At 41.5% G+C, this 24,765-nt stretch overlaps 2 protein-coding genes across 2 annotated transcripts in view; both read left to right on the top strand.

The window, feature by feature from the left end:
- LOC134609061 (serum paraoxonase/arylesterase 2-like) overlaps nt 1-24,765 on the top strand; it is a 106,278-nt gene that overhangs the window by 77,075 nt on the left and 4,438 nt on the right. The window lies entirely within an intron of this gene.
- Nucleotides 1-24,765, top strand: part of LOC134609062 (serum paraoxonase/arylesterase 2-like) — a 49,704-nt gene that overhangs the window by 20,501 nt on the left and 4,438 nt on the right. Inside the window, exons 3-7 of the mRNA XM_063452441.1 lie at nt 7,143-7,198; nt 8,470-8,638; nt 15,880-16,006; nt 20,172-20,372; nt 22,978-23,059. Coding sequence (XP_063308511.1) covers nt 7,143-7,198; nt 8,470-8,638; nt 15,880-16,006; nt 20,172-20,372; nt 22,978-23,059 — 635 coding nt within the window. The remainder of the gene's footprint in view (nt 1-7,142; nt 7,199-8,469; nt 8,639-15,879; nt 16,007-20,171; nt 20,373-22,977; nt 23,060-24,765) is intronic.

Consider the following 24,765-nt stretch of genomic DNA (forward strand, 5'->3'; position numbering starts at 1 on the left):
ATATGGAATCCTAGATACTTGACAGTTGGCAAACACAACTGAGCCTTCTTTCTAGACACCTTGTATCCTGCCTTCCAGAGAATGTGTAGTAGATCGTGCGTTGCTTGCTGACAGATTTCTTTTGTAACTGCTGCTATCAACAAGTCATCTACATATTGTAACAATACACACTCTCCTGGGATGGACTCGAAATCCAATAGATCTTGACTTAGGGCTGAACCAAATAGGGTAGGTGAATTTTTAAACCCTTGGGGCAGTCTTGTCCAAGTCATTTGGCGTTTTGAGCCCGTTACAGCGTTCTCCCATTGGAAAGCGAAAATACATTGACTTTCTGCGGCAATTCGGAGGCAAAAGAAGGCATCTTTGAGATCTAAGACTGTGAAGTAAGTAGCCCCGCCCGGAATTAAAGCAAGCAGGTTATATGGATTGGGTACAACTGGATGTATGCTAACAACCGCATCATTGACTGCTCTTAAGTCCTGCACAGGTCGATACTCATCTGTGCCGGGCTTTTGAACAGGCAGCAATGGGGTGTTCCAGGGGGAAGTACAGAATTTTAGGATACCATACCGTATGAACTTATCCAGATAGGATTGGATGTTCTTCTTAGCCTTCTGCGGAATGTGATATTGTCTTAGGCTCACTGGATAAACCCCATGTTTCAGTTCAATTTTTATTGGTGGAATATTGCGGGCCAGTCCTGGTGGGTTGTTCTCTGCCCAAACTCCTGGTATGTTAAACAATGTCTCATCACTCCTAGGGTTTTGGCTAGTCAACACTGTATAAAGTCGCCACTCTTCTTCCTTTGGTACGGATAAAGTCATAATACCTGAAGGTCCATTAAACTTTAAAGATGTTGTTCCATCTGGTAGGAACGTAATCTGCGCTTGTAATTTGGATAGCATATCACGTCCCAGCAATTGGACTGGACATTCAGGCATATAAAGGAATTGGTGTTTTACTACGTGGCCTCCCAATGTACAGAGTCGACTTTTAAGAACCGGTCTTTCAGCACTTCTTCCAGTTGCTCCTATCACAGTAATAGTCCTTCCAGATGGAGGAGCAACTAGATTAGTCACCACTGAATGTTCAGCACCAGTGTCGATCATGAACGCACTCCTTTTCCCCCCTATTGATACATCGACCATAGGCTCCGCTCGACCAAGGGGGATGGAGCCCGGTCGGTATCAATAGTCCTCCATGACCGTGTCAGCCAATCCTACAAAGTCCCTACCTTCTCTATCGCGAGACCTTTGCGCTGCTGGAATATACCTGTCTTCCCTAACACTTCCTCTGTTCCCATTACTCCCTCTATAACCATTACTCCCTCCGGGACCTCCTCTACCTCTCGCTCTGCCTCTAAAGTTTCCGTAGCCTGCCCTGGGTTGGTCTCTCTCGTACTGCTCTCTTTGCGGACATTCGTTCCTCCAATGCCCTTCTTCCTTGCAATACGCACACTGATCCCTACTCAAAGGCTCCCTACTCCATCTATTATTGCCTCTATCTGGGCCCCGTTTATCTATGCCTGCGATCGCTACCGCTAGCATATCAGCCTTTTTACGCATCTTGCGCTCCTCCTCTTTCTTGCTTTCTGTTTCCCTATTCATATAGACCTTATTAGCTACCTCCATTAGTTGGGAGATTGACATACCTGCAAACCCTTCTAACTTTTGTAGCTTGCGCTTAATATCTCCGTAAGCTTGGCTGACAAAGGCGGAGTTAACCATTCGGGAATTGTCTGCGTCTTCCGGATTAAAGGGGGTGTACAAGCGGTACGCCTCCAATAATCGGTCATAAAAGACACTGGGCGCTTCATCGCTTTTCTGGATCACCTCAACTGTCTTCGACATGTTAATGGCTTTCTTTCCTCCGGCTTTCATGCCAGCAATTATAGCGTCTCTATAGGCTCTGAGTTGAACCATATCAGCACCATTTACGTTCCAATCGGGATCAGTGTTGGGATAATGTGTTGCGGCCCATGCTGCTGGATTAGCTTGGTTCAAAGCACGGGCTCTATCCTCTAATGCTTTAATGGCTGCTTGATTTATTCTTGTCCTTTCCTCATTGTTAAATAAAGTCATTAATAACTGCTGGCAATCAGCCCATGTCGGATTATGTGTCTGTACTATTGAGGTGAACAGATCAGTCATGGCTTGTGGTTTCTCAGTATACGAGGAATTATGGGTCTTCCAGTTTAAAAGGTCGGTAGTGGTGAAAGGGACATATACGAAGACAGGGTCAGCGTGTGCCATTTGACCTGCGGCATCGATATAAGCTGACCCGGGATTTAAGCGAAGAGGCATCTGATAGTGCTTTAATTGTTGGGCACCAGTCAACTGTCGGGTTTGGATGGGGCTACGTAGGGAAGCGTCAGTCATGGGTTCCGGTCGGGGAGATATAGGGTATGGGGATGTGGGAGGTTGGTTTTGGGAAAAGGTAGTGAATAGAACACTTCGGGCCGAGCTAGATGAAGCTTGACCGGAAGTCTGAAGTGGCGCCAAATCAGGATATTCGTTTCTAATGGGGGTGGGTTCTGGTTCCGGAAGGGGAGATTTAGTACGAGGGGGGGTGGATCCTGTACTGGAGGAGGAAGCGGAAGTGGATGAGGGTAATGAGGGAAGGGTTACAGGACTTCCTGTATTTGCGTCACTTCCTCTTACCGGAAAGTAAGGGGGCGGCAAAGGGATCTCGGACTCAGGGGGCGTGTCCAAAATGGGCCTAACACCAGTCCTAGTGGACGAACAAGTCCTAGCTACCATGAGGCGACACTGCTCCTCGTGGCATGTCCGGAGCCATTTTGGCGAGTCATTTACGGCCTGTCTCCAACAATCAATATAAGGAAACTGGCCGTAAAGTTCAGGCCTACCTGATACAGCCACGTGTAAGCGCTGTACCAGAGTTGGATCCAAACTGCCACGTGGCGGCCATGCCGCAACCAAAGTAGGCCACTCCCTAGTGCACAAAGTGACCAAACGTACAGGGGACATCTTAACCCCAAAATCACAAACTTTGAATCCCTTTTTAAAATTCTTAACCATACATCCTAAGGGATCCGGAATCGTTGACTGCGACGCACCCATATTTAACAGTGGAACGTCGTCGACAACGATTACTATACACGCGTACTATTCAACAGTCACACCCGTTTCCTCTGGCAACAGCACCACGTGGTACGGTTACCAAGTGAAACGTACACAATAACAATAAACACTCAGGGAATTCCCGTACACACACAGCTGCTACACCAGTCACTATATAATCAATATTATGCCCTTTGGCGTAACTACACAGTCACCCACGCTATAATTCTCTATATACGAATTACCCGTCTATAACACACCCCAGTAACATCGTCTTTTACAAATAGCGGTTACAGTACGGTTAGCATAGGTCAAAGCACAAGTTAAGGTCACAATACAATTATTAGTGGTTATGGTGTTAAACATGCAATGGACGACAATGATTAGTACTTATTATATAATGTCAGTAAATATACAGGGTTATGGTACCGTGCACTATAATACAGCAACACACTATTAACACTCTCGCTAGACGGCTGAGCTCGCGCTATCTAACAAGATATACACTTTACTAAAACAATCGTTAACACATTTACAATTCCCAACTAAACTATTGGCCAGTACCTTGAATGGACTACCTAAAACTATATACACCCGTTTTGGTTAGCCACACTGCCCAATCACCACATATATAGCGAGCTAGAGAACCGAATTTACACAGACGCCTCTTAGTCGCACTATACAACGAGCTAGAGAACCGAATTTACACAGGCGCCTCTTAGTCGTACTATCAAAAGTCTAGTGGGTTCCAAATTTACACGCCTTCCCACTTAGCCCAGATAGGATGAGAACTAGCGAACCGAATTTACACAGGCGCCGCTTAGTCTCCCGGTCCCTCCGACCTAGCGAACGTAATATACACCCTAGAACGCTAGTCTAGACAAGACACCGGTGTCCGGCTAGGGCTATCTTACACCAGGACCCCGCCTGACTAACCAAATCAAACGGTCTGACTAAAGAGCGTTCGATCGAGCGGTGCGCCTTCGCTCCTTCCCTCCGACAGAGGGGGCAGATACAGATTCAAAAACCCCTTTGGGCCTACCGCACAATCGGTATACCCCTAGCGGGTCCTGCCGTCTAAAACAGCAGTTATCTTACCTCCTCGTTCCTGAACCTGAGTTCACACTCATCGACGGGGACACCCCAGCACTTCTCACGTAGAGGCCGATGATCTCCTGGACAACAGACCAGTGGCGCCGAGACGAAGGGAGGTCCACGCAGAAGTTCAGGGGTGCAGCCGTAGAGAACGTGGGCAAAGATAGACCGTCTCACGCCTCTGCCTCTCAGCTACCGTTGAACGATGAGCTTCCCGGCCAATGCACCAAATGATACCGGAGAAACTGACGGAAGCCAAGCACAGAGAGATGGACACAGGTTTCTTCAGGAAGGAAGAGATTCTTTATTGGATCACCGATCGGGACTCAGAGGGACTAGCGTCACCAAAATACAGCAAAGTCTGAGTACTGAATACATAGAGTACATTCCTTATATAGCACTGTAGCTCCTCCCACAATTAACTACACCCACACATACCCTTAACCTATTTAATGAATAGAGTCTAAACTCATCCATCCGGTCTAACCACGTGGCTCATCTGATACAAAGGAGAGGGACGCGTAATTCCAGTTCTTACATTCCTGCACCTGGTCAGTACAGTGATGACAGTATCTTAGCTACGTGTTATTAACTAACTGATACTACAAACACATATACATACATATGCCTTGTGGCAATCTTAGCCTGCTAAACTTGTATTTTACTGGAATTACATCACAGTGATAGTAAATAGTTACTGGCTAACATTGAACGGTTGCTATTGTGTGCCTTTTTCACCTCCTATAAAGCTTATCAACAATAGATCAGATAGAGAAAAATAAGATTAAAGGGCTCATGCTTTGTATTAGATGTAACATCTTAAATTAGGAAGCCCTAACTCAAGAGAGGGGATGCCTAACTTCATGTTTAAGGTTACCCACAATCCACTGGATGGCTTAAGAGTGTGTGGTAGTTATTATGGTCATTATGGTCATTGTTGAGCCTGAAAATGACTTTAACGGTGTACATGGGGCTTTAAACATCCCCAGGCAACATGAATGTTATGCACGAGTATGTGTCATAACTAAGGTCTTGAGTTAGAGGTTGCTAATTAACAAGATATTCTTATGTGTCTTAATTAAAGTATCTTGAAACTAAGCATTTTCAGATATAACTAGGTAAAGTCATGTAATCAGCAAACGTTGAAAAGGTTCGTAGCAAATTGAGTCAATTATGTTTATTTACACTCGCTTGTTCTTGAGTCCATCCAAAATTCCAAATTGTAACAGATGTAGGAGGATAGGTTTACTGCAGATGGGATCCACATCATCACACTGCTGCTTGGTGACATGTTCTGTTGTTGAATTTTGACCCTAACGGAGGGATATTAGGGTAGCTTAAGCAGTGATTATATAATACAGGTCTTGTACAAGTTATCCATTAACTGTGCGGGAATACCAAGTACCCAAGAAATTGAGGATGTGTTTTATTTTCAAATATTTGAAAACTAAGGTCCTGTTTTCTGATTTAGGCTTCTCTATTTTGCCCTAATATAGGCACATGTGTGTCAGTTTCCTCTGTGTAAATGTGTGTGTGTCAGTGTCCTCTGTGTGTGTAAATGTGTGGATTGTATTTTGGTTTTGTGACTTAATACTTCAGATTAATAGTTTATACACTCATTGCATATACAATATTCACATTATGTCATAATAATTATAAAAATATCCTTTACTTCCTGTCACGGGTAGCGGTACAGAGACCGGGACCCCAGAGTGCCTGAAGTTCAGAGTAGGAGTCACAGCGTGGAAGTGGATTATCAGGGCCTGGTGCAGGGTAACCACACGCCCTCTGTTGTTGAGCACCAGCGTTTGTGCAGCCACATACCAGAACCCTGATGCAGCTACAGCTGATCCCAGGAACTAGGAGCTTGATATGCAGACCTCCCAGGAACTGGATAGGGGGGCTCTGCTGCAGACATGTATCCAGTACAGAAACAAGGCAAGTCTAGAATAGTCACCAAACATGAAAACAAGACAGAACTAGTAGAACCAGAGAAGGATAGGAAGCTAAACCCAGAACATGTACACAATACATAAGGGAACATTAACTAAACAGGGGCAGGACAGGACTGTACATGGACTGGGATTACAAAATGAAACAAGACAAGATATAATAGCCAAACAAGAGGAGACATAACTAAGCACTATATATGAAAAGTATGGGGATTTAGTTACATTATATGATCATACATTGCATAAGCCTGCCACAACGCCAATGTACCCCATATTCGGCAGGTCCTACACTGCCTAATGTTTGCTAAAAGAACCAAACTAAACCACAATAGCACTTACTTGCAAGAAAGGGCAGAGACTTGAAACACTGATGCAGGTCCAGACTGAAAGAAAATGGAAAACAAACGGGTGTGACAACATAAAACAAACATTTAAAGGAAACCTGGACACTGGGAATTCCAGGGACGGATTACAGGAATGAACCCAGAAAAACCCAGCATAAAGAAAACCAGACATGGAATAGAAAACCAGAAAAACCAAGAAAAAAGAGTACTGAATACCAGAAGCCAAAGCCAGACATCTCCGCAGAACATGGCATGGTGTGACACTTCCTTTAATTGGGCTTATTCTCCAATATGGGATTAATGTAAATATCAGTGTTTACACGTTTAATTTCTTATTTAAATCAATAGGAATTACTATATTGAGGCAGAGGTACTTATATTTTTTAGACCCGATGCAAGCTGCATAAGAGTTATACTGATATTAGAATCAGATTACAACGGGAAGATCCTGCTGTGTAGAATATAGTCCACGTACAGTATGTCATTACAATTCTGGAAGTCTCTGCCTCTAGCCCTGCTTGAGGTCTCCATAGTTTTTCATTCTGTATTTTATCTCTTTTTAATAGCATCAATGTGAATATTTGCTTACTTATATTGCCTGGCTGTCGTTTCTATTTAAATGTTTTGTTAGGATATAAAGTTAAGTGAATGTGATATGTTTTAATTTACAGAGTATGGATCAGAGGATATTGAGATTCTTCCCAATGGACTGGCATTTATCAGTTCTGTAAGTATTTTGGACATTACCATGTGTTCATTTCAGTTTGACTATGGTGATGACAAGGCAGGGAAAACGCATACTTCCAACTATTCTTGTATGTGTAATCCGTCAAGCCAGGAACAATCTTGGCAATTCAAAAAAACTTATACACATGCCCTTGTGAAAGTGTATTTTTGTAGCAATACACTATTAATAATTTTTGGAAAGTGAAACTAACTGGAAGCCCCATGACTCTTCCTACTTCGAATATACTTGAATAAAGTCTGTAGATAAACCATTGGTCAGAGGTCATTAGTGTAGGAGGGAACCACAGAAAATCAGGGGGAGACTGCCTTTCTTAACCAATATTCGCTCTCATGCAGTGTTCTGTAGTTTTCTCATCTTTCTTAACAGTAAAATATTATTTTTCAAAGCTACCCCATCATGCCTGGGAGACTTAACCCTCTCAGACACCCCATCTAGCTATTCTGGGAGGAGTGATATCCCTCGCTTCCTACGCTTATAGCTACGAGTTCATATAAGTCCCACTGCCACTGCTCTGGGTGGATGTTTGGATTCTTCAACCATATTTGCTAATGTACAAACCCTTTTAATTTAAAGGTATACACTAAGCACCAAAATACCTTTCGCTTAATGAAGCAGTTTGAGTGAATAGATTATGACCTTGCAGTCTCATTGCTCAGATATCTGCCATATAGGAGTCAAATCACTTTTGTTTCTGTTTATGCAGCCTTAGCAACACCTACCCTGGCTGTGACTCACACGGCCTCCATGATCATATCTTACAGTGCACGGTGTTTACTTTTGAAGGTTTTATCTCTTGCTCTGCTATTTGTACTTTAATCACAGACACAAGAGGCAAGCTCTAGCCAGCTATTAAAGCAACTCTGTCACACCAAAACTGCTTCAATAAGCTAAAGTTGTTTTGACGACTATAGTGTCCCTTTAAGAAACAATTTCATACAATCTTTTCAGTCAACTATTTTTACAAGTCAGTTCATTCCATTATTTGACCAATGTCTTTCTCAAAAGAGCCAATTAAAAAGTGAATGGAAGGAATGCCTTCATGTAGTATTATTATTATTATTATTATAATAAAACAAGAAATCTTGTAACCAATCCAAAATCCACACTGAAAAGTAAATTTCTCTATTTCTGGCTGTTCCATGCAGACTGTACAATATTTAATCAATCCTAACTGCACACGTTAAATGTCAAGAACAACTCTTGAAATTAGTTAAAAATCCATGATGTACCCTTTTATTTTATTTTTTTAGGGCCTAAAATATCCTGGTATATACAGCTATGCACCTGAAAAACCTGGAGAAATATTTCTGTGGGATCTTAATGAAGAAAATCTACGTCCAAGCTCATTGCGTTTCAGTAGTGGGTTTGATATCTCCACATTTAGTCCACATGGTATTAGTACTTACATTGATGAAAAAGGTAGGTTGCTCCTATTTAAAGGGTTACTCTAACCACCATGACCACTTCTGCTTTTATAAGTGAGGACAAATCAGCTGGAGATCAGCTTATCAGTGTGGGGCGCCTGAACATGATGCAGGAACTAAGCATACGCGGTCTTGGATAGAGTTTTCGCTGCCACTGCACATTTCCAAGAAATTAGCTGTGGAGGACCATACCTGAGACTGTGCATGCGTAGTTCCTAGCTAATATGTGCACACACATCCGCCAGCGCATGCGCACATGCAACATTACTGACCCCTACCTGATCCTGCACATGCACGTGTCACCCTGTAAGCATCCCAGACTTCTGTCCATGGGTTAGCCGATCTCCAGCTGATTTGGCTTCACTTCTGCTGCGGCCGCGTCACCGGAAGGGACAAGGGTAGCAAATTTTTATGGGGTAGGCAAGTTTGATGGAATAGTGGGCCTCCTAATATGAATTCTGTGCAAAATGTACATCTTTTGTCAGTGTGCACAACGCAGCATGCATTACTCCCCCCATCTTTCCACTGCATTACTCCCCCCAATCTCTCCACATTTAGTCCACATGGTATTAGTACTTACATTGATGAAAAAGGTAGGTTGCTCCTATTTAAAGGGTTACTCTAACCACCATGACCACTTCTGCTTTTATAAGTGAGGACAAATCAGCTGGAGATCAGCTTATCAGTGTGGGGCGCCTGAACATGATGCAGGAACTAAGCATACGCGGTCTTGGATAGAGTTTTCGCTGCCACTGCACATTTCCAAGAAATTAGCTGTGGAGGACCATACCTGAGACTGTGCATGCGTAGTTCCTAGCTAATATGTGCACACACATCCGCCAGCGCATGCGCACATGCAACATTACTGACCCCTACCTGATCCTGCACATGCACGTGTCACCCTGTAAGCATCCCAGACTTCTGTCCATGGGTTAGCCGATCTCCAGCTGATTTGGCTTCACTTCTGCTGCGGCCGCGTCACCGGAAGGGACAAGGGTAGCAAATTTTTATGGGGTAGGCAAGTTTGATGGAATAGTGGGCCTCCTAATATGAATTCTGTGCAAAATGTACATCTTTTGTCAGTGTGCACAACGCAGCATGCATTACTCCCCCCATCTTTCATTCAAGTCCACCCCTGCATTTTAACATTTATTTATTTTTTTATTTTTATATCCTCTTCCTCCCTCTGTCCACACACTTTACTTCTCTCCCTTCCCTTATCAGATCAGAGCGTGAACATGCACTCTGAGCTGGTGTGAACTGTCCAATCAAATGCTTTTGATTGGACCTTGCAAGGGCAGTGGTGACATCAGAGCAGGCGTGAAAACCAGTACAGGGAACTTCGCCATGCGCTGGATTCCAGGTAAGTTTTTGTTCATTTCACAGGATTTTATGGGGACCTAATAGTAAAGCCCAATAGAGCATTCTACATTTAAAAAAAAATAATAATTGGATGGATTAAAAAAGGTTACCGTAATTCTTTAAACCGTATTTCACTTGAAACAAACCATCGCTCTTTATTACATTTCCCGAAGTAACTATGTATTCACCTTGAGTACAAATGACTCTTAATACATTGATGGCAATACAAATACCTATTGGCCTTTACCTGGGAGACAGGAATATAACAAGCATTTTTTTTTGGGCTAAAGGTCCCACTCTGATTAAAGGATCACTGGTCAGGTTGCATATTTGAAGGAAAGCTGTGACAATGAAGAAGAAAAAGCATTGTACAGCCATAAGCGAGTACTCAGACAACATCGGTTAAGACAAAGTAATAGCAAAGAGTTTGGAAATCCCAGTTAGACACTGCCTAGACAAGGTCATTCTCAAACATGCAAGGAGGAGACTTATGAGGGGAGCCAAGAAAAGACCACCAGTCGCTTTAAAGGTCAATGACTGAGACTGGGGTCAATGTGCACATTTCAAGAGCTCTGCCTAAAGCTTTACGGCAGGGTGTAAATAAATAAACCATTACTCAAAGCCAGTTATGAAAGCAGGTGTGGAGTTTGCTAACAGCAAAAAGGACTGTCATGTCTAAGGAGGGGAAATATTTTGTGACCAAAATTGCACTTTTTGGCTACCGCTTTGTGTAGCACAGATGAAATACTGCCCATACCTTAAGAAACCCTGTATCTATGGCAGTAGAGGTACTCTTCATCAGCAGGTCGTGAGAATCTTATAAGAATTGAGAGAAGTGTGAATGGGGTAAAATACACAGCAAAACTGCAGGAGAACCTTGAGAGAAAGTTCACTTCTCAGCAGAGCAATAATCCCAAACATAAGATTAATCTCTTGACAGCCCAGAATATGCTCAACTGTATTATATATTTTATTACTCTCTTACCCTTAGTCCATTGGATGGACAAAAAGGAGAGGTAACTATCTGAACCTTCCCTGGTTTCTGTGGGGATCATGGGGGAAACCACTTTTTTGTTTTTTATTTATTCTGTCAATACTAAGGCATTAAAATCCATAAAGATAAATTCAGTAAAAACAAATATATATATATATATATAGAACATGATAAAACAGTGATCAGCTGTTATCTAACATATAAATTGAGTTAATAAAATTGTAGCTGGCAGTATTGTGGTTAACCCCTTAAGGACACAGCTTCAGAAGCTTGTCTTACGCTTAATGACACAAGCAATTTTTGCATTTTCTTGCTGTATGCGTTCAACTGCAATTTGCATCTCTCTCGTTTATTGCACCGACACATATTATATACTGTTTTTTAAAGGACAGAAAGGGCTTTAATTTGATGTAACATATATATATATATATATATAAATGCTTATTTATTATTAAAAAAATACAGAAAAATTCAAATAATGTGTGCCTAAATAGTGCAGGTTAAAGAAAGTAATTCAAAATAAATTCAATTAGTTGTTCTGATTTACAGAATATATAATGTGTCTGTGATTTTAAGTTTTTTTTTTTTGGTAGTTACAGGTCACAAAGCACAAGGAGTAAAATAAACTTTTAATGTGGAGCGCTTTTAGAATTTGGTATGTTTGTCTTGTAAGCATAATAGCCATAAAAGAAAACAAAATTGCCACACAAAAGTATATATTTATATAAAGTAGACATCACAGGCTATTGTCCTAAGGTTGTTTTGACACTTTCTACGTAGCCATTTCACCGCCAATCTCTGCTAAATATTGGAGTAAAATTTAGTTTTGGGGGGTTTTTGGCACACAAACTTATAACAAAGAACTTCTCATGTATTATATTATATTTTGTAAAGTTGGTGTGTGCTATTCCTTTTATTTTGCGTTCAGTTACTTCTGCTGAGTACAACGATACCCCCATTGTATGTTTTTGGCACTATTTCGTGAAGCTACAGTGCCATATAGGAGACCTGTCCGTTTCAACATTTACAGTAGAATTTTGAGAGGCGGATTTAATGGGCCTATGCTTCAATCTGGGGTATTATAGCAGTTTGACTGTTCAAAAAAACCCCACAAAGGACTACCATTTGTAAAAGTAGACACTCCAGGGTATCTCATATTGTTCATATTGTGCCTTAATATGCCCCCATTTTTTCACCAATATATGCCAAAGTATGTGGTAAAAAATAATTTTGGCATTTTTTACATACGGATTACATTTTTGCTGGGCATTTTGTATGTGCCACTAAGTTCAAACCCCCCCAAATTATGCTCACCTAAGTCTTCTGAGTAAAACAATATGCCCAATGTATGACCTAGACACTATTTTGTGAAGTTACAGTGCTGTAAAAGAGACCTGACAAGTTCAGGTTTTTAAGTGTGAATTTTCATGGAGGGTTTTGATGCGTTTGTGTCCCACTTTGGAGCACTTGAGCAGGCTACATATTGCAGCTACACCATAAATCATACCATTTCTTAAAGAAGACATCCCAAGGTATTTCAAAAGGCATATTTTGAACCTTAGCGTTGGATCATTTTTCCGCTAGCTTGTACCAAGTGTAGTGGTAATAAGCATTTTTTCTGCCTTTTTGACACACAAAGTGAGTTTGCGCAGTATATTTTGCAAACCTTATGTGTGCTACGACTGTATAATACTTCATATGTTTCTCAGCTATGTCGGCTGAGTATAGCAATACCCCCGTATGTACCTTTGCCAGGTATATGTGGACATTGAAGGGGCACATTTGAGACACAGCCATTCCAGTTTTTCTCAAATGTTGAATTTTTACGCTGTGTCCATGTCCCATTTTAGAGTATTTTACAAGGCTATATAATCCAATTACACCATAAAGGCATACCATTTCTTAAAGAAGACATCCCAGGGTAATTCAAAAGGCATATTTTGAACCTTAGCGTGGGATCATTTTTCCGCTAGCTTGTACCAAGTGTAGTGGTAATGAGCATTTTTTTATGCATTTTTTTACTTTGTAAAACTTTTTTTACTTAGTAAAACCCGTTTTTAAACTTTATTTTTAACTTTTTAAATGTTTTACACTTTTTTTTAAAAAAAAATCTTTATTTTTTGAGTGCATAGGTTAGTTAACAAGCTTACAATTACATTTTTAGGTGTAAAAATACAGTGAAGTTGAGAGCAAGTTTGTCATAAAATGTCAACCATACAGCACTTAAAAAAAAAAAAAAAACAACAGGGAAAAACAGTGATGAAAGCTATTCAGTGCCTAGGGGTTATAGTGAGAAAAGTTATGTTATTGCAATTACACTTCGTAGGCACTGAAATGGATTGCTACCAATAATAACAAGCTTAGTCAAAGTAAATAACTAGATACTGAGAATCAGGCTAAATAAAAAGCATAAGATAAGAAAAGAACAAGTTTGATTACCACCTGGTGTTGGCCGCAGGTTTGTATATCACGGCAGGACTGCCCTAAAATAGTGCAGCAGGGTGGCTAAACCGAGATGTAGAAGGTGTTACTGAGTAGATAGGTGAATTAGCCTATGCCTTACATTGCTATATTAGCTGAACTAGTGCAGTTAGTGCTATATGTTGTGTTACATGCTAGCGATATCTTTTCAGTAGTCGCTTATATAGTTGATCGGCTGGTCCAGCAGTATATCGTGGCATAACTTGCCGGCAGGGTTATGTGAAGAGTGAAACTATTAACTAATAGTGATGTCCCGAACTGTTCGCGAACTGTCTGCCGGCGAACAATAGCGTGTTCGCGTTGGGCGAACATATGCGATTTCCGGTCCGCCCCCTATTCGTCATCATTGAGTAAACTTTGGCCCGGAACCTCACAGTCAGCAGACACATTCCAGCCAATCAGCAGCAGACCCTCCCTCCCAGAATGTGTCTGCTGACTGTGAGGTTCCGGGTCAAAGTTTACTCAATGATGACGAATAGGGGGCAGCCCGGAAAACGCATATGTTTGCCCAACGCGAACACGCTATTGTTCGCCGGCGGAGTCCTGTTGTTCACATAACAGTAACGGCACCCACTACGAGGTGTGTATCTAAGCTGTAGGTTTTCACTAGTGGTGACAGTGTCCCATGAGGCACTTAGAGTAGCGGCTAGAGTCCAGAACCATATGCTGTTGAGGACACCCTGTTCATCCTATGCCCACCGGGTGTTTGGATTTGTCCATCAAGGGGGTGTCCTGCCCAAGGACAGGTTGCTCGCTCTGCGAGGTGATGGTGGCTGTGCTCCCGCGGCAGGGCGGTGCTCTCTCCCCGGTTGGCTGCGGATATGTTTTTTGCCGGTCAATCACCGATCCTGCTACAGTGTGATTTGCATCGCTGTAGGCTCCGCCAGTACCTCTATGTTGGATCGTGCTTTGCAGGACGGCTGTGGCTGGGAGGTGGGCTGGTCGGGCACGCCGGCTGGCTCCATTCTGGAGCGTGAGGGCATGTGTGCTGCCGTCCGAGGAACCCTGCGCCGTCTCCCGCCATACTGCTCCCCGGCTTTGTTCCACGCTGGACTGTCAGGCGGATCCATGCCGCCACCGCCTTCATCGCCATTCTGAATGGTCATCTCGTGGCCTTAAGTTTAGTCCAAAAGTAGGTGCAAAGTCTGTCGAAGAGCTCTAGTGTGTGCTTCTGTGGCTTCTGTTCTGCACCTCGTCTGTGCCGCCATTTTAGCTGGGCCCCGACGCTCCCGTTTGGGCGAGGATTTTGTCGTTAGGGCAGGTAGGAGTGCTGGGGTAGTCATCTCCAGTGGGGACCGGGATATCTCCCGCCGGTCCAGAGGGGAGAGGGGGGGGGGGGGTAGCAGGGCTGTAGTGTATTCTCGCTTGGGTGTTCGTCCCGCGCCAGGAGATTGGCCGCCTCCCCCAGACCACAGGTTTCGCTCTGGTTTAGGCCGCATGGCCGGTGCAGGTTTTTTTGCGGCGCACTGGTGCCGGGCATGTATCATTCGATTGCTCATGTTGTTCTGTGCTTGTACCCGGGCACCGTTTGCCGCTGTCGCTTTTGGTTCGCTCCGTAGCAGCGCTTTTTTGCCAGTCATTGCAGGAGATCCTAGAATGTGCGACAGGCCATTTTGGCTGTCAGACCCCGCCCTCCGTTTTACACTTTCTTAACTTTTTTACACTTTTACATTTTTTTCGAAACTTTTCTTTTACCGTAAACCCCTAACTAGCAGTAAGCAGCACTAACAGTAAATTCCCCCCTTTCCCATAACTCCCATCCCAGCTAGCAAAATATATAATTATAAAATATTTAAATTAATTAATTAAATAAATTTAACCCCTGAGGGTTAAAAAAAAATAATAATTATCCCTCAGGGGTTAAAAAAAAAAATCAGATGACATTAAAATGTATACCCTGCCAATTGATCACTGTAGTCAGTGATCAATTGGCAGGGAAGGGGTTAACTTTATTAAAGCAGGGGGAAGGGGGTGGGATTTAACTTTATTTTATTTTTTTTTACACAGGGAGAAGAGATTCATCACTGATCCGTCTCCCTGCACTTCACACAGAACCCGGAAGCGCAGGGAGGCGGATGGTAAGTATCTGCAGCACATGTGCTCGCTCTGACAGCCTGTCAGAGCGATCACTGCTGCAGGGGCAGCGCGATCCGGTGCACCTGGTCTGCCTCTAATACAGAGGCAGATCGGGTGAGCGTTAACCCCGCGATCGCCGTGATCTGGGGTTAACTTTAGTAAATGACGGAAATTTTCCGTCAACGGTTCTTAACTGAAGGACAAGGTTGACGGAAAATTTCCGTCTGCAGTCGGGAAGGGGTTGATGTTCATTTAATATTTTCCTGCTTGTTTCCAACTGTTTTTCTTTTTTATCTTTTTTTTTTTTTTTATTGTCCTCTTAGATGACACAGTATACCTGCTGGTGGTTAATCATCCACATTATAAAACCACCATTGAGATATTTCAGTTTGAAGAAGAGGAAAATGTACTGAAGCACCTGAAAACGATTAAGCATGAACTGCTATGGAAGTATTATACATTTTATTATTCTTATTTATATAGCAGTATAACATATACCACAGCTGTGTATATTGTATAGCAATGATTTTTCAGATTCAAATTGGTCCAGTAGTACATACCATGGTCTTATTCATGAAAGATCAAAGTGTAGTGAATAAAATAAAAACAGAATGCAAAATTTAGGCTAAAATAGTAAAACTATCAATATAATGAGCAGGAGATTTTTTTCAGTCAGATATTTTTTGCCAACCGTTAGCCATTACGACTTCAGTTTACTGCTGTTTAGTGAATGAACATCACCAGTGTTATTTAACCCCTTAAGGACCAAACTTCTGTCATGTGGGGTTAAAGGGACACTATAGTCACCTAAACAACTGTAGCTTAATCAGTTTTGGTGGATAGCTCATACCCCTGCAGTCTTCCTGCTCAATTCTTTGCTATTTAGGAGTTAAATCACTTTTGTTTCTGTTTATGCAGCCCTAACCACACCTCCCTTGGCTGTGACTGACAATGCCCGCATAAAAACGAAATGGTTTCACTTTCGATCACAAGTAACTTATTTTAAAAGTTTTTATCTACTGTTTATAAATTGAACTTAAATATCATACAAAAGGCTTCTGCAAGGTCTAGCAAGCTATTAACAGAGCAGGAGATAAGAAATTCTAAATTGAACAGAATTTGCAATAAAGGAAGTGTAAACATTAGATGACTCTTTTCAGGAAATGTTTAGGAAGGCTGTGTAAGTCCCATGCAGGGAGGTGTGACGAGGGCTGCATAATTTAAACTTGTATCTGTATTAATTAAAAACTGAATTTTACTTGAAATTGTGTCGATAGAGACTGCATTAAGAATGTCAAGTCTAAATCCTTGAGTGTGTCTTATTTTTTATTTTTTTTATATACTTTCGCTTAGAATTTTTTAGGGTTATTTACTAAAGTGAGAATGTTTGAGAATTTAAAATGAATTCAGTTTTTAAGCCAATATAGATGAACTGGAAAAATTCTCCAAGTCAAATATGCTTCCTGTTTGGTGATTTTGGCCTTTTATTAGAAATTCTCTTTGACTTCACTGTGAATTCCTGACATTTCTCAGTTTAGTAAATAGCCCTGTATGTGTTACCACTATTAAACTCATCTTATCAAAATCTGACAACCTTAAGCTTTGCAATGTTTTTGGTTTATGACCCATAATGGTGAATGATATGGTTTGGCATTTCCAAAATCCAAACGAATTAATGTATATATTGTCATATACTATTCCTTTAGCTGCACTAGTTGACTACAAATCATAACGGGCAAAACCGAAGAATGTAATTTTTCTAACCCCCCCAAAAAAAGTTTCCTTTTTTTTCCCATTGATTATTCTATAAGCTAAATGATGAGTTAGACATTTCTAGAGGGTGTTCAAAGTGCTAAGTGTTCTTTAAAAAAACATGTTTGTCCACTAAATAAGTAAGAGGGAATTTTACATTTGAACGAAGACACAGCAAAAATTTAAAGATGGAGCTTGTTCTTCCGGCACAACACAGCTCTTGTCATGAAGTGGTTAAAACTTTTGAAACTTACAGAGAAATGCCCCATCCAAGATCAAGAAGATATTCAACCAATTAGGAGACTCTAGTTCTATTCTATGGAGGTTTATCTTGTCCCGTAATATGCTATGGGACATTTACTTGAAACCGATTTCAAGCACCTCAATTTAGTGGCTGGTTGCAGTTTATCGACAGCCCTTAGTCACAGTTTTGTAAATAAGGATGTGTATTGCATTCCCCTAAGTTGTGTATGCACGTACTTAGGTAGGGATCTGTTCACTGGGCACTCTTCCTCACCTCCTCCCCCCATCAGATGTGCTAGTTGGATCAATATGATATACAAAACAAAGAGAATGGAACAGTGCTAGGCAACTTGCAAAATTGACGGCAGCACTCCTGAATGTAAGGGTATCCCTCTAACCCTTAAGTAACTGGAGAAAATACAGGTTGCGCCGAGATATCGAATATGAAGGGCTAATAGCTTTTAAGTCTACAGACAAAAAAGGTGCTATAATGGAGAAACCAGAGATAAAATATTTTTTTTTTAAAACTGCCCCAAAAAGCAATAAATCTTCAGATATTTTGTCTGAAGTCCTTGAACCAGTTTCAGTCCATGTCAGCGTATGTAAGAAAACAGAAGACAGGAGGGACCAATGGTGCAATATGATAAATAAACTGAGCTACAAACCACACTGAGGTATAGAAATGCCAACTCACATCTTATAGAGCTATGACCAGCTCTAGGTAAAATAGAAAAAAAAGTGGTATGGGTCATATGAAATAGAAAGGGTAGCCAATAGTGCTATCGATACAGGTAAGTGTAAATCAAAATAAAGAAATGTACTTACAGCAAAAAGAGCAGACTAACCGCTCTATGTGCCAGGCGTAGATGGAACAATCCCCACCAAGGATTCTTTTGATGGTGGTAATGCTGTTGCTTCAAATGATAAGATCAATGCCTGTTAAATAGCAATATAATAATAAAAGGTACATAGGCTAACTAATAACAAGGAAGTAGCCAAAAATACTTTTATTTAAACAGAGAGTAATAAAAGCACAACGTGTTTCACCCTTTACTGCTTTACCAAGTGGAATAAATATCTGAAGAAAAAATAGGGGGAGGGAAGAAAGCTGTCCAGTGACCCCAAAGGTTTACTAAAACATAACTTAATAGTTTACCAATGTATAAAAGGAACTAGAAAGATATCTAGTTCGTGATAAACAAACAAATAGAAATAATGAAAAAAATGTGTATATAGAGGTAATAGTTATCACAGTACCCTCTAAAATATAGCTGATGTAATCAGAAGATTCTCTATCTGCTGATGTAATCAGAGGATTCTCTTATCTGAGCTTAATCCAGACTCCTAACTGTGTTTAGCTAGGTCAATATTAGGAAAGTATCTACATAATAAAAAAGAGATACATCTACATATAAAGCGCCTTGAAAAGCCGCTCACTGGCGAAACGCGCGTCGGGGCGTCCGTGTAGCTCTTTTCTTTGATTGTCAGCAAGTTATACTAGCTAGCCCTATGATTGTGATCCTGATACTAGCTTTAGAACTTAGAATCCACCTGTCTCTACTAGCTGCAGATTTTGCTTGGGTCCGGGATATGGGCTGTCCACAGCTTTAGACCAGCACTTTTAGAGAGGCAGAAATTACGATTCAGTCAGCTTAGTATCGCTAATTTTATCTAACCAAGGGATTTTCTAGCCTGATTTCTTGCTGTACTCTGATAAACTTGTTTTAGCTGTAGCAAGGATTGATTCCGCTTAGCTAGCTACACATTTATAGATAGCACCAGGTTAACTCCGTCCTGGGCTATCTTCTCTGATTCTTTGTCTCGATATTTGTATGTACTCTTGGACTCCGCTATGGTTACTATTTATATGTAGATGTATCTCTTTTTTATTATGTAGATACTTTCCTAATATTGACCTAGCTAAACACAGATAGGAGTCTGGATTAAGCTCAGATAAGAGAATCCTCTGATTACATCAGCAGATAGAGAATCTTCTGATTACATCAGCTATATTTTAGAGGGTACTGTGATAACTATTACCTCTATATACACATTTTTTTCATTATTTCTATTTGTTTGTTTATCACGAACTAGATATCTTTCTAGTTCCTTTTATACATTGGTAAACTATTAAAAGTTATGTTTTAGTAAACCTTTGGGGTCACTGGACAGCTTTCTTCCCTCCCCCTATTTTTTCTATTCATTCTATGGGTTAACCCATATTACCTCTGTCCAGTCTATTACTGCTTCATCTCCTCAAACTCAAATATCTGAAGAATGACCATTTGTTGGGACTGTTTTTATACCCTTGGTATTTCATTGGACTTTAAAAAATAAAAAAATATTTTATCTGTGGTTTTTCCATTATAGAACCTTTTTTTATCTGTATACTTAAAAGCTATTAGCACTTTTAATTAGATAAGTTGGCGCCACCTGTATTTTCTGTTTTGGATTGATATGAATTTTAAGTAAAAAAAAAAAAAGTCCTGCTTTGGTGTCAAGTGGAGAAGGGGCAGTCTCACAGCTGGTAAAGTATTTACAAAAACGGTATTAAGGGATTTGCACCCTTCCTCCCTGCACAAACAACTGACCACTCTAAGGCATCTTATTTTCCCTGCAGTGTTAACAATATTGTGGCTCTGGGACCTGAGAGCTTTTATGCCACCAACGATTATTATTTCTCAGATTTTACCATGAGACACCTGGAAATGTTCTTCGGATTAGGATGGTCAGACGTTGTGTACTACAGCCCCAGTGAAGTGAGACAAGTGGCCTCTGGATTCTATAGTGCAAATGGAATCGCCATGTCAACTGATAAAAAGTAATGTATATCGATATCTTTTTTCACTTTTTATTCAACCATTTGAAAGTTGGAACTGTGTATGGCAGATCATGGACATAAAGATTGAAAAGTTACACAGCCATTTATCAATCTCATATAGAACAGATTGTTCTATGTACATTAGTGATGGTTTGGTGCCACAACAAATATAAATGAAAGCAACACTTGCCCGATAGATTATTCACTACCTATCTAAAGAATCTAGAACCTAGAAGGTGGACCTCCCTACCAACTCCCATCCAGAGCAGCCCCTCTTGCAACAGCATGTAAAATGTCCAAACCAAAATTGTATGGAACATAGACCCTATATGACATACATATTCTTAAAAGCAGCAATAGGTATGCTCTAACAAAAAAATAATGTAGATCAAACCATAGCCTCACAGGGTATATCCAATTAAATTCATCCAAAAATCAGGTGACAGGGCTTGACATCCAACAAGGTCGAACTCATTTTCTCATAGCTCTGGTTCTCTAACCCTCAAGCTACAGCTATATCGTCATTTAGTGACTCCGAAATCTGTGTTTGGATTGTTTTGGTCTGTCTAGCACAAAGTTTGACTTAGATCTGCCGCCTAACATGCCCAGCGAATAAGAGCCCAGCGAATCACCTGACCTTGTGAGCACACCTTGCTGAATCCTCTCTGCAGCCCCATCACCCCACCTCTGGACCAGTGGTGGATATCCCGGTTTCCCCTGGAGTGTCAATTTGCTCATGATCATAAGGACTCATGCTCTGCCTTACTGCCTGAGCCAAGATGGCGGAGGCCATGCCTGCTGCCACCACACGGGGCTGACAGGAGACAATCCTGACCGGTCTTGATAACCTCTTTCATGATGATTACCTAAAAATGAGGGGCAGACAAGTTCGGAGAGATGGAGAGTTGAATTGCTGCAAAACTTGCCTGCTGAGGCTCAGCATCCCACGAATGGCTCTCATTGGAGGACATTACTTGCTCCCGATTGTAGAAAGCCACATGGGAGGAAAGCCTGCCTAAAAACTGCCCATCCACATCCTGAGTTGTCCAGCATCTGCTCCTGCACTCCTGTGCTGCAGGCCTTGAGGGAAGCAACCCAAATGCTCATCCATCACCCTCGGAGGAAGCAACCAATTTCTACAGCCCTTGTGGGGCCAGGAGTGTCTGGAGAAGTGGGAATTGTGTATGGGCTTTGGCGGAGGCTTTGGGCCAGCTGCCTGGCTTACTTTGAACTGCCAGGACTCAATCTCAACTCTGACAGCCAGCATGGAAATCAGGGACGGGAGGTGTGCCCTGTTACTATCTCTCCCTTGACCTACTACCCTTCATGTTTCTATTGCCATATATGATTAAAAAAAAACATGATTCTTCTTAATAATCCCCTGCCTATAGTGGGTCCATTTACTGGCTTCAGTGGGCATTTCCTTCTCCTGAGCCTCATACTTGGCTTGGAGCGGTACTCTTTCATTATTTACTAGACTTGTCCATTTACGCATTACCCAATATGCCTCCTATTATGCCTTACATAATCTAGATATTAAACTCAGTTTATAAACGCAGTTCAGCACTTAGATATGTATGCCCTGCAATCTCTGTATTCACCGAGTGTTCTGCAAAGAACACCTAACATTATGTACATAAGCTGCCAAGACTCTTCATGTGCTGAGAAACCAGTTTATTTTAGAATATTTACTAAAGAACAAATCAACCAACATTAGCATTCATCCATTCAGAAATAATAGTGGATCCTGATAGTCTTTTCATTAGTAAACAATGCTAGAAATATGGCACTCACCAAATGGTCAGGGATATGCTTCACCTGGTACAAAGAAGAAGCAATCCGATAGATGTAAACAAAAACAAGAAGAAGATGTGGCACACATGGATCTCCAAAAAACCTCCAGCAACATTTCTGCCCCAGTCAGGACTTTTATCAAGCTGGAACTTGGTTTCAGATAAATAACTGTTTGGGAATTCATGTGTGCTGGATAGTCTTTTAAGTAGCAACAGTTAGTACTTTAAAACATTGTTCTTTTTAAAATGTAAATCCCAAGACTTCAAATAAAGTAACGGTTCAGGCATGAGCTCCATTCATCCTTCTGAAAACAAAGTGGTGGGATTAATTCAGGGCTAACCCAAGACAGTCTGCTGCTGAAAACAAAAGGAAAGTTCTGTCTGCCCCAATTAATGTTCTACTTCCTACTCATCCCCACATTTGATCTCCCCTTTTGATGCTTTCCACATCCTCAGTACAACCCCTGTACTGTTCTCCAAATTCATCCCCCATTGCTATATTCCCCCAATGCATCCCAAGAGCTATGTCCTAAATATAATTTCCCCCACTTCTTCATCCACCGCCAAAATTCATCCAATCAATAACTCCCTATTCATATTTACATTTTATTTATTTATGCCAAACTGCATCCGAACATGGAAACACAACATTAGAACGTTCCGTTAAGGATGTTTCATTCTTTACACAAACAGAGAGAAGCAGGCTGATTGAGAATAACAGTATTAAGAGCCCAATAAAGTATGAACTCTTGCACTTAGCCTGTGTTTAGTTAGACTCTAATTCTCTTTTTGTCCTTTTTACTCCCCTAAAGGTTCATTTACATTGCTGATAGCTTTGGTCATACGCTTAATGTTTTGGAAAAACATGCAAACTGGTCCTTGTCTCCAGTGAAGGTGATACATTACATTACTGATTTATCCAAACTTAGTGATAACTTCTTATCTTAAGTGTTTTGTTTTTTTTACAACATACGGTACTTTTATTTTGCAAAATGTAATCTCCAAAATAATCCAAATTGTAGGTTTCATCTTTATTTTAATGGAATTCTCAGCTGGAGGGCAAGAGAACAGATGCTTGGCCAGATTTGCTAAATTTCTATTCACTGAACCTGGAATAATGGAGAATTCACAAAGGAATTGCTAATTTTATTTTGAATTAGATAAATTGTAATGTTGTGGACATTATTTTTTATATGAATGCTTTAGTCTAAAACAAGCATGTCAAACTCAAAGTCTATCATGGGCCACGTAAACGAGGTTTAAGTTTACGTGGGCCGCAAAAAAACAAAAACCTTAAATATTCATAGAAACGTAGGTTTAATTTGAAAAGTACAGTATAAAAAAGCCTACTCTAGCCAACAAGCAGACTCCACTCACATTGTCGCTGCCAGTATGCGACTCCAGAGTTCGGCCTCTGGTATACGCCAAATGGTGCCGTCCGCAACCTGTGCCAAATCTTATCTTCCCGCTACTTCTTGAAACCCTGTGAAGGTGGAGCACGTCGATGTCACGTCGGAATGTGACGTGGCGTTGCGTGCCTCCATGCACCTCCAGGTACTCCACTGTCCAGTCACAGCCAATGCAACACTGACCAACACACACACACACACACACACACACACACTGACAGACAGACACACACACTCACAGACAGACACACACACTCACAGACAGACAGACACTTACTGACAGACACACAGACACTCACTGACACACACACACAGGCACACACATACTCACTGACAGACTCACACAGACACTGACAGACACACACACACTCCCAGACAGACAGACACACACACACTCACTGACAGACACACACACACACTTACACATTCTTGCACACACATCATTTTCTTTATTGCTCCCTACCTTTGGGAGCCGACTTGGGGCCTCTCCCTGGGGATCTTCTATCTGCTCCTCACTGCTCCCTCGTGCGCAGTTTAGTGATGCTGGGTGACGGAATATGACATCATATTCCGGCTCCCGTCTTCACTACAGACGGCGCGTGAGTGAGCAGTGAGGAGCAGGAACACTGAGCTCCCTCGCTGGCCCTCCTCCCTGGCCGGGTAAGTTTTAGCAGAGTAGGCACCTGAAATGTGAGGAATGCAGGTACCGACTCTGCTTTAACAAAAAGGCATTTACTCGTGGCTCACTGGGCCGCAAAGATGTCTATTGTGGGCCGCATGCGGCCCTTGGGCCGCGAGTTTGACATGCTTGGTCTAAAATGTCCAATTTCCAGTTCCCAGTTTAATGAATAGCCCCCCTATAAAACTAGAGGAAGACTCTGAGAGCCATAACAACTTCATTAAAAATAAGTTGTTATGGTGCCAGGAGGTCCCTGATGCCAACTTGCCATTAGTGGTCAAACCGTTCGTTATATTTTCTCAAGTTATGTTGTGAAAGGGGAGCTACAGATAGGCTGAGAACACCAGTTAATAACACACCACACCTCTTTACACACACTGCAACACAAACACTCTGCTCTAAACACATGCAATCCCATAAACAACCTTGAAACACAAACAAAACCACAGGGAGCATCCCCACATATGCACAACACACTTTAACAGCGCTGTTCCACTTTTGTTCTCTGGTAT

This window comes from Pelobates fuscus, chromosome 4 (assembly GCF_036172605.1).
Source record: "Pelobates fuscus isolate aPelFus1 chromosome 4, aPelFus1.pri, whole genome shotgun sequence".
Classification (NCBI taxonomy): domain Eukaryota; kingdom Metazoa; phylum Chordata; class Amphibia; order Anura; family Pelobatidae; genus Pelobates; species Pelobates fuscus.